We start from the raw sequence: 11,033 nt of genomic DNA, 5'->3' as shown, positions 1-11,033 counted from the left end.
CCCCCACAATGGCTTTTAGACAGGTTTCTAACAGCTGGTACCCAGTCCTTCCACGGTAAAGCGGTTGTAACATATGTGATTCGGATTCTTGCCAAGACAGAGTGACCCAGAGACAGGAATCGAACTCGGACCTTTCGATCTACCTTTCAGAACACTCGAAAAGTGCAGAATAACTTTAATAACATTTAATAAGTGACTTGACAGTTCAGGAAATATTTGGTTACCTGGTTTATCTATTACTTCCTCGGTATTTACTGTATGCGCCTTTATGGCCGCAGGTGGTTATTCTACGAGTGAAAAGTTCAAAATTTTGGCGTTAAAACTATCATGCAAAACTACAATGATGTTAAGTTCCTTTAAAAATTCGTTTACTTTAGAAAGGCTTCTTTTCTTGCGAATATCCTGTGATCACCAGCGAAGTTTCGTTCACCCGCGTAGGTAACCTTTCCTTGACTTGCTGAACGAGCGTAATGCAATGAATGAATCACGCGCATATCACTCGTGAGGAGAGTGACGCGAAAATTTTCCGCCTTTACGCACGTCATTGTTTATTGTGTTACGCTTTCAGACACTCCTCCATGTAACCAACAAGACGATGAGAATTCGCGCTCCTTCTCGCGTTCAATTTACCCTTCGCGTTCCCTTCACACTTGGCCCTGCTCGCCTAAAAACGCAAAACTTTACCGCTTGTTCTTTAATCTAACCCTATCTTAACCACAATGATGTTTATTCATAGGCAATACTTCTAAACCCCGACACTTTCGAGCGATAACTTTAACATGGAGGGAGCCACACTACAACACTTATTTAGAGAGAATCTTCTCTAGTTCCTCGACAGAGTTCACGGGAAGCGAGCAGGTGTAATTCTCGCACACGTAAGCTGTGGCTTTGCTCTCCTTCCGTTCCAATGTCTTAAATACAGACAGCTTGGATGCCAGAAACCCCTCCTGTTTACCATCACATAGGATGAGGACTTTGTTTGGCATGTAATGTGAGTGGACGCACTTCAGGAGGTCTTTCGTGTCTTGTGAATCTCGATCACCCGCAATAATGATCTGAAAAAAAAAAATTACTGAGAGATGTCGCAAGGGGTCTTGACTGACGATTAGAGCAAATTTCCATTTGAGCGTCAAAAGTAATTCAACATTGTTTTGGTTTTCCTTAACTTTGCCCTTTGATTGGTTCAGAAAACTCGCACCATCCCTTCAACCAATCAGATGCAAAACTGAAAACAACCGCGGCTTGGTCATTCGCGTTTTCCCGCCCTTTGAGCAGTATGCTCGTTTTCCCGCGCTTTGAGCAGTATGCTCGTTTTCACTAAGGAACTACGTGACATAAACGAACTGAACTAAAATGTTTACCTGTTTTTTAGGTTGAAGATACATAATATAATTTGACATCAGTTCAGGGATAGCGAGAGGAATCTTGGAAAAAAGGGTTGCGGATGCCTTAATGATTTCCTCAGCCTTGGTAGTGTAGGACTTTTGGTCTACAAAGCTGGACAATCGAATCAAGTTACCAACAGAAGAGGAATTAGCGCTGGGCTCCGCACCATCTTGAGCTGAAAAAGCAAAGCGATATTTGGGTTGAGAAGTAAGAGATACATCCTTCCGCACAACATGTTTCCCGACCCCGGGGTCCTCCATTTGGTTACCAAAAACCGACCTCTCAATTACTTTATTTGTTAAAATTCTAGTCAAGATGTTCATATAGGCTAATATAGGCCTAGTTTTTACACTCTGGGGCCTTGTAACTGGGATGTTGGTAACCAGGCTGGAAAATATCCCACGTAAAAATTATGTTCCGATCTGGAATTGCTCACATAATCGCGTCAGATGACAAAATTCGTCTCCTTAACCGGACTAGCCTGGATGCCGGGCTCAAATGAAGAGGCCTGTGAACGGCTTCCGCAAGGACATTCCGGCCCAGATTTCCCTACCCCACTTACACCCCACCCCAGAGCACACACTAGTGGCAGATCTAAGGGAGGGGCTCGGGGGAACCGGACCCCTCTTATTTTGGGCAAAAAAAATAACAATAAACACAGAAGGAAGAAAAGCCGGCAAGTGTACACACACAACCCCTCCCCCAACCCATCCCCCTTAGTTCAAGGTCTGGATCCACCGCTGCAGACAAATCTCAGTCACCTCGTCATGTAAAGACATGAGTCGGTTTTTTTTCTTTGATTGAAGAGGTGAATTGGAAAATGGCAGAGGTCACCAAGTACTTTTGAAAAAAAAAAAAAAACCCTTCTTACACTAAATTCTCTTAATCCTTCATCTCCCACGAGTGACGAAGACAGAATTTCTCCTTACAACATCAACATAAAATCAAGCAAACAATTTATGAGAATAAAGAAAAATATCAATTAGGGGATTTTAGCTGATCCAATACCAAATTCTCCGCACTAATATCACAAGAATTTTAAGGCAGACAGTAAGGAGAATTACTTGATATGGGGTCTTGAGAGTGACAGGGTTAAGAGAAAGCAATGTCAAATTCTTCAAACCTTCCTTCATCCTCACAAGAATAGAAGGATCATCAGGGGTCGCCATGAAGTACCCAGCTCCTGTACTGTCCCAAAACAGTTCGTCTAACTTGGCCTGTAACGTTACAGCCCATTCTAACCACTGCTCGTCCAAGGAAGCCTCGTACAGGTCCAGTAAGCCGCGAATCATGAACACGTAGTCGTCCGCGAACCCGTCAATAGGTGTATCTCTGAAAGGACGGATAACTTAAGTTGCATTATCTTTCAAATACGTTGACTGCGAGCAGCCTCTCGTTTTCGGAGAAGTGCGTCGCGTGAGTAAAAACGATGGAAAAAAACTTAATGTTAGAGCAGACACGGAGTCTACCATATACGTAGGGCATGCCTCATTCAAACTTGTCGTTACTTACATCTGCATAACCTCGCCGCTCTCGCCTCGATAGCAACTTCGTAGGAGCTTCCCGGATTTCTCATCAAACAAATGTTTCTTCACAAACTCCGCTGCTTTTGCTGCTCTTTTCTCGTACACATCTTCACCAAGAACTTGGGCCGCGCGCGCCAAACCGGAGATCATTAAGCCTGGAAACGAGCAGAAACATTGTCAAATTCAGCGCTATTTTCAGAAGATTTTTTCCCCCAACAACGAAGCCTATAAACTGTTTAAAAAATTTGCTTACATAAACTTAAAGGGCCATGAGAGTATAGAACTGTCTATCTTTTAGTTCCTCTGTTATTAAAAACTGTCTATCTTTTAGTTCCTCTGTTATTAAAAACTGTCTATCTTTTAGTTCCTCTGTTATTAAAAATCATTGAAAACTAAGAAAGTTGATCATTTTTCTACCGATGGTAAGATGATAGCGTTACTACTGCGTAACATCCAAACGTGAAACCAGCAACAGCGTGGTAAAAATCAAGTGAACTATATTCTGCACGTTTTGAATTTTGCACTTGATTGGCTGAAACGACTGAACACTATTTCCAGTATGCAAGTTACCCGCTTTTCCGCCCTGATTTCCCGTATGCAAGTAAGTTCACCATTGTCAATTTTTTCCCACGCCGTTTGGATCAGTTTGTCCTTGATTGGCTGAGACTACCGAGCACCTTATTTCTCGTATGTAAGTTCACCGTAGTCAACATTTTCCCACGCTAAATGCCATGGCATTATATATGAGGTTACTGAGACAATGAAAACTAATCTTCCAGCTAAGAGCTAATGCTTAGTGCTTTTTTGTCAGAAAGAAAATTGAAGCACTGAGTTACCGTTCCAAGCAGTGATCATTTTGGAGTCCAAGTGAGGAGGTGGTCTGTTCCGTCGTTCTTCTAACAGGATCTCCCGAGCTTTCGCCAGCTGCTCTTTGGCCTCCGCTTCGTCCACGTCACACAGTCGAGCGCTCTCCTCCAAACTGCCCCGTACTATAAGAACATTCTTACCTCGAAGTTCTTTATGAGGATCCTACGACAAATAAGAAGGATATACTTGTTTACATCAGTCAGCCGTCAGTGAGACAGCCCGTCGGTCAGTCACACAGCGCGCTGGCCAGCACATCTGCTAGTCAGCAAGTAAGCCAGTCAACCAGTCACTAGCACAAAAACACATTTGGTGTTACCAAACTGGTTTTACTGGTTTGACCAAAACTAAAGCCACCTCTTTACCTGATGGGGTTTAACATTTCCTTCACTCTCCACACCATAGTGTTTTAAGAACATAAAGGACACAGGAACCTTCCCGCCAGTTTTAGTAGTGACCCGTTCCTCTTGTAACAGTTCTATAATCTCTTTTTCCTCCCAAACACAAAAGGCTCCTTCTTGCTTGCGAGTGTCACTTTGGGTTGGTAACGAATCAGCATCTTCAGCAGAGAAGAATCCACCAGCCTAGTAAGCAGAATAAGGGGAAAAATTTTAGTACCATCGTCCCTTCCCATCTCGGAGTACAAATGGGTACAAACAAACTGACCTGTTCAGGATGAGTAACAACACACCTAGTCACTTAATGGAACAAAAAAAAAAAAAAAAAAAAAGATAGGCCTCGGCATTATTAATGGGCCTCTAAATTTTTACCTGAGGATGATAAAATATAATGATAAAAAGAGAGTAATAAAACTGTAAGCACTTCCTAAAACATGTTAGATAGTGGAAACAAAACTTTATCTTACAGCTAGTAAGAGCGATTCAATAAGATTCCCCACAGCTGATGACATCTATTGTAGCAAACGCCTTTAACACAGTTTGTAAGCACCTATTGCTAGATATCATTGAGGGTACCTTGTGGCTTAAGTCACGCATAACATATAACAAGATGTCTCTGGTAGTTTCAGCAAACTTGTCATTTTTGCTGGCCTGTGAGAAAGATCATAAAAGCTATAAGATCATCATTATATTTGCGAGCAACCAAGTATTTGTCTCAATCAATCTCAATTACTTTGTGAAGAGAGGATAACAGAGATCATTGAGGGTTGTGTACAGTTTATTTCCATCTATACAAACTACACGCATTAACCCACAATTTGTCTATTCACTTTAGATTTTCTTTAAGGCAGCTAATTTACATTCATTTGTTAACTCAGTTCAAACAACCAAATCATCTTACAGTAAATAAGATGATTTGGTTTTTCATTTTCTAAATCATTTTCTATTAAACACCTTCTGGAAAAGCAGGATAGAAAAGTATTTCGTAAGGTATCTGGCATAGACCGACACCCTCTAAGGGAACTATTACCCGAGAAGAAAGTATTGACTTACAGTTTAAGGAATTGAACAAGTCAGTATCCGAAAGTTAATACAGATAGATTCAAGAACTCTTTCATTAATCACTTAATTTTTAAATACAATTTAGCTATATGAGTTATAATTTAGATATATATACTTTTTACTCAAATATTGTAACATAAGATATGTATTTTTTATCTTGTGAGGAAATAAAGACTACTATAACTATGACTATTGATGAATTCTCGTTGCCATGTTCCCACCAATAATGTAGCTCCATTTTCTGCCTTTAAAAGCACACACAACCCACAATTCCTCTATTCGCTCCGACGAAGGGCTAACGCTCAAAACGTCAGCTTTTGTGATCGTTACGGTGGCTAATTTACCATTTCAACTTTGTTGATATATCCAAATTACTTTGTTACTCCCACCAACGCAGCCCCAAACAGTTTCTTTCGAAACTATCAGCCTTTATTACAGTAAATATGTTTACTATGAGTAACAATGAATTTGAATATATATGAAAATCATGTATGTGTACTGCAGTATTAAGAAATGTACATGAAAGTGATCCTAGCAGTAATGAACACTACTTATGTAGTAGTGAAAATAAGAGTAACACTCTGTGCGTAATATGCTACCTGGTATCCATCAGCATACAGAGCAGATAACTGTGCCTGATCATACAACATTTTCTCAAAATGAGGAACATGCCAGAAACGATCTGTTGAATACCTGTGAAAACCCTGAAGAGGGAGAAATATAACTGTATAAGTACATAGTGAAAGTTTATGGCTCAATTCTCCCATTTCATGAAGCTTCCAACATCCAAATTATAATCCAACAATTAGGGATAAGCTAGGTGCCAAATCTTCATGATCAACTAAAGTTACCAGTAGTCCCCAAGTACAGGAATGTATGCAGAATTTTCCAATACGAAGGTACCCAGAAAATATCTTACAGGAATTTGAAAACATGCTAAGGTACATTTATTATTATTATAAAAAAAGCATGTACGCAAGTCCCACCTAATTACCAATAAGCCACTATGGTGTATTAAAAAAGAATTGGAACATGCTTTCAACTGAGCATGTATAGAATTATGGATGTACTTGGGAAGGATGTATTATGATTCAATGAGATGTAAATAAGTGGCCCTTAATCCTATAGTTTTATCACACACACTACCCACAAACTAATTCTTAATTCTCATTTATCACTTTTTCAAGACAAAAATGGGGGTTTCAGGCAACCAAGGACCTCACCCCTGGGTTACACCATTGCCTTAGGGTCACTTGCTAGTTATTCACCTTAACACATTTGGTCACAAATAAGCTAACCTGTCCAACATGATCATGTATTCCACCCTTATCCATGAACTCCAGAGTTTTCAAGACCATACCAAGAGCTTTCTTTCCATCTTCAGATCCAGACTTATAGGAGAAGTATCTTAAGAGAAAGTTGAAATTGGCTGCAGAAAAAAACAGACCAGTCACTATTTATGAAAGAGCTTTGAAGCTCCAACTGGTGTGCTGCAGAAAGGACACCTAAGACCATTCAAAAAATAGTTTAAGCTAAAAAATTAAATTTTCACTTACAGGCTTGAGGAAACTTTGGTGCCCCTCCATATCCACCGTATTCTTCATCAAAACTTGTGCTCATGTCATTTAGCAGTTTATCAATGCAGTCTGTACTTGGCATATCCTCTGTCTCACCACCTTTGTGCATTTCTCCTGTATGTTGTTGGATGGCATTTAAAATAACATTTGCTTGCTGTGTCAGCTTCTCCCTGTTTTGCTCCCACTGAAAACACAGAGTAAAATTACTCTTAACCTTTTAACTCCCAGAAGTGACCTGGCTCTGGTTGTTCAAGGGGCGGATAACACTACCCAATGGATAAATCGCTATCCAGTGGATAAGTGTTACCAAAACGTACTGCGCTATCCACCGGATAGAGATTTATCCAGTGTATAGTGTAATCCATCCTTTGGGGTGGAGGACAGGGGTCAGGACAGAATTTCTCTTTACAATGTTAAAAGAACGTAAAGCAAACAAGTGATGAGAGTGAAGAAAAATAACAATTAGAGAATTACTAAATGAGATCTTGGGAGTACTTAGAAGGTTAAAATTTGTGCAGAAGAAATAATAACCAAAATAGAGCCATCAACTCAAGAAAATTGACAAGACAAGCTCATGAGTGTCTGGTTAATAGTATAGATTTTCAATCTGCAGGTCATATGAAATGCATTTGTTACAACTTGTATTAGATTCCACCAGGGGAAAGAAGTCACCCTTCATTTTCACATATCTAATCATACCCTAAGTGGAGTACTAGTAGTAGTACTAGTAGTGGTAGTAGTGGTAGTAGTAGTGGTAGTGGTAGTGGTAGTGGCAGTGGCAGTGGTAGTGGCAGTGGTAGTGGTAGTGGTAGTGGCAGTGGCAGTGGCAGTGGCAGTGGCAGTGGTAATGGCAGTGGCAGTGGCAGTGGCAGTGGTAGTGGCAGTGGCAGTGGCAGTGGTAGTGGCAGTGGCAGTGGCAGTGGCAGTGGCAGTGGTAGTGGCAGTGGCAGTGGTAGTGGCAGTGGCAGTGGCAGTGGCAGTGGTAGTGGCAGTGGCAGTGGCAGTGGCAGTGGCAGTGGCAGTGGCAGTGGCAGTGGCAGTGGCAGTGGCAGTGGTAGTGGTAGTGGTAGTGGTAGTGGTAGTAGTAGTAGTAGTACTACTACTACTACTAATATTATTATTAATTTCTATTGTACAATTATCAATAAAAATTTTCAATTGTGCATTACAATATGATCTTAATACAAATGTATAAAAATACAATTGTAAATGTAAATTTAAATATATAAATACAAGTAGAAAATATAAGATTTATATATATATATATATATATATATATAAAGCATCACATCTAACACTATATAAAGGCTAGTCTAAAAAGATAAGTCTTGATTGCCGTCTTGAATTTATTAATTGAATTTAGGTCCCTGATATCACTGGGAAGCTCATTCCATAATTTTGGGGCGGCCACGAAGAATGACCGGTCTCCGAGAGTCTTGCGAGACTTAAAATGCAGGAAATATCTACTTGATGATACATCTCTAATTGAGATTAATTCACCTATATAGACGGGCGCCAGACCGTGGATAGCTTTAAAAGTACTATTACTGAAAAAACAAACCTGCTTAGAAATGTGATTGAGTATTGTCCTAAATCCTGGGCGGCCACCAATCTGATCTTCAGGAGGAAAATATGTTGCACCTACAAATGGTTTCAGGTCTGGAGTTAACCAAACACTCATTGGCCAGCCTCCACCACCAGTCATAGCCTGTAATCAAGTCAATAAGAGTGATCATTGCTTAAATTCTCTGTACAATTTTAAGACAGTGATAAAGATTGGTAATGAAAATTTAAGCAATTAAATCAAGATAGAACTATACTGCTGACATCAGGTAGAACCAGCTTTCAGATCAAAGAAAAGAAATGGTTAGGGAACTGTTTGACTCTATTTACCATATTTATTTGCCTAATAAGCTGATCCCAGCAATAAGCCGAGACCCTAAACTCTTAGCTTTCAGAAGCTATTGGATGCCAAGGAACTAAACCATAAATATTCTGCTATAAGCTGAGACCAAAACCTTTGTTGAAGTATTGTGAAAGCTTGTCGTTCTTTGTTCAACTTAAATTGCTTGTGGATGATTGCACCACTAATAGCCGAATATACATTCAATTTACATTACTCTGTCATAGGATTTTTTCTTGGTAGAAAAATTCTGCTTTAAGTTGAACCCCCCTAGTCTTATTGAAGTTTGACCAGTTCTCAATTTATTTTTACGTGCCAAAATCGCTTGGCATAAAGGCAATTAAATATGGTAGATCGTAATTTGATTGAGTCGTGACACTCAGTTGAAATGCACACCATCAGCATGTAGGTAAAAATTAGGTGATGCATAGACAGAGATTAGCCAATCAGTACTCAGTACTTGCATGCCTGACCTTTTCATAACAATCAATATTAGCAGGTTTTTCTAAATACATACCTGAATATAAGTCATATAAACTTTGTCAACATCAGGCCTCTCTTCACGGTCCACTTTAACTGAAACAAATTTGTTGTTGAGGATTTGCGCGATCTCTTCACTCTCAAAAGATTCTCTCTCCATCACATGGCACCAGTGACAAGTTGAATAGCCAACTGTATTAGAAATACACAATTAAAATTTATTTCATTGGTATTTTTTATTATAATTATGACTACAATTATTATGATTGGTTTCATTATTATCACAAACCTTTCTGACATGAAAGACAAAAACACTTAACTCAGTGTGTGACAGACTCTTTCACAATGAGTTTTCCATTACATTTTACATCTGTCGGTAATTAAGCAATGAAAATCATTCCTCCTTTCAGAAAAATTTGTTAAAGTTACTCCAATCCAAAAATGGACATATTTCAACTGCAGTGGTATGAGAAATTTTCAGTATGGTGAATGTTTCTTGACAGGTATCTGATCTGAATTAAAATGAATTATAATGCTGTCTCACCTACCAGATAGAAAAATAGGTTTATTTTCACTCTTTGCCTTGTCAAATGCTTCATCTCCCCAAGGAAACCTAACAAATCATTTTTATTTTGAAATCAGATAGTGGAATTTGAAGGAACCTGTTTATTAGAGAGGGGGAAGGACTGGTGTAAATGGGGTGAAAGCCACTACATTTTATACAATCAAAAATCGTTGCTCAAATACAACAAGCACAGCTCAAAGACCATTTTGCACATAATAGTAAGGGCAAGATTTCTATATAACCCCATATATCAATTATGCATAGAGTAGTGCAAAGAAACCTTTATATTTAGTCTTTATGAAATGAAATGCATAATTAATGTATGGGGTTATATGGTACTCTTGCCCCTTGTTTGTCCTCTACTGAACACTAGTAACCACCCTTGCATCCTCTATTTGTAAAATTTCTACCAAATCGTTATAAGATTCAAAATATCTATCCCAAACAACATGTGCATATAATTATGGTTGACCGCACCAGGGATTTGTGCACCGTAACACTTCAAGAGTGTAATTTCATGGGTTTAAGAGAGTATTTTTTCGAATATCTTTTATAACTTTCCCATAAAAAGAGCAGTAAGGCAACGGGAGACAAAACATTTTGTAAGAGTTGCTTGGATGTTACTTCATGTGATATGGAAATCGAACAGCCTTTTCAACCGATGACAACGGGACGCCTGTTTACGCGCGAATAAGATTATTACAGTGTTTTTATGACCATTTGGTCTGCACGCATGAAAATCTTCTATGATCCGGCAATTTCCGACTTTCAAGATACAATCTTTGATCAAATGCTTACCAATCAACAGGGTTGTGTTTGTGCTGCAGTAGGTAGGGCGATTTGGAATGCTGCAAACGGTTTGTATGTTTGGGTTTCTCATCTCCCCCGTCGCCACTTGCTGATGCCATCGTCCGATGCAGAGAAAGTAGGTATCTGTGGATGTAACTGGAGAGACCGGCGTTTCTTGCTGTTTTTGTTACGTTTGCCGAGATCAAGGATGCGAAAATACAGCGAGGAAGTATTGACATGGGAGTACAGCTTGAGTAAGTTCCCGCTTGCTTTCCGGGAATAGAAAGCGAGGACACTGGGAATGAGAGCATGGGCAGCCTTGCCTTCATTCATAAGTTAATAGGTGTTGTAAATTGACACCAAAGCGATCTACTTGTGTCTAGGCTTTTGTACATTGTGCTAGCATTTTTTCGAGCATTTTAGTCAGGCATAAGCATTGAGCATTATTCGAGCATTTTAGTGGCATTTTTCCGGAAAATAAAT

General features: G+C 39.5%; 1 protein-coding gene across 2 annotated transcripts; it reads right to left on the bottom strand.

Annotated features, from left to right (window-relative positions):
- Positions 1–710: 710 nt before the first annotated feature.
- LOC111323320 (spermatogenesis-associated protein 20) lies at positions 711–10,812 on the bottom strand. Of its 2 annotated transcripts, none has more exons than XM_022926641.2 (14): positions 10,560–10,812; positions 9,745–9,809; positions 9,234–9,388; positions 8,375–8,521; positions 6,793–6,997; positions 6,535–6,665; positions 5,836–5,940; positions 4,751–4,825; positions 4,142–4,360; positions 3,749–3,941; positions 2,899–3,067; positions 2,510–2,718; positions 1,362–1,561; positions 711–1,055 (listed from the first exon to the last, which is right to left on the bottom strand). In XM_022926641.2, exons 1-14 carry the CDS (start codon positions 10,787–10,789, stop codon positions 804–806), a joined length of 2,355 nt encoding a protein of 784 aa, XP_022782376.2. In that variant the 5' UTR covers positions 10,790–10,812; the 3' UTR covers positions 711–803. The 2 variants fall into 2 exon arrangements, with proteins under 2 accessions (XP_022782376.2, XP_088592513.1); XM_088736387.1 differs by having other exon boundaries at positions 9,741–9,809; positions 10,560–10,786.
- Positions 10,813–11,033: the final 221 nt, after the last annotated feature.

Source organism: Stylophora pistillata, chromosome 10 (genome assembly GCF_964205215.1).
Source record: "Stylophora pistillata chromosome 10, jaStyPist1.2, whole genome shotgun sequence".
NCBI lineage: Eukaryota > Metazoa > Cnidaria > Anthozoa > Scleractinia > Pocilloporidae > Stylophora > Stylophora pistillata.
The sequence above is the reverse complement of the archived record's forward strand: the minus strand, read 5'-3'. Positions and strand labels throughout refer to the sequence as shown.

Excerpts from the sequence above, each read along its gene's own strand:
- LOC111323320 (XM_022926641.2), bottom strand. The coding sequence starts at position 10,789 with ATGTCAATACTTCCTCGCTGTATTTTCGCATCCTTGATCTCGGCAAAC. Across the intron at positions 9,810-10,559 it reads AAACACAACCCTGTTGATTG|GTTTCCTTGGGGAGATGAAG; the intron begins GTAAGCATTTGA and ends ATGATTTGTTAG. Across the intron at positions 3,942-4,141 it reads GAAATGTTAAACCCCATCAG|GATCCTCATAAAGAACTTCG; the intron begins GTAAAGAGGTGG and ends TATTTGTCGTAG.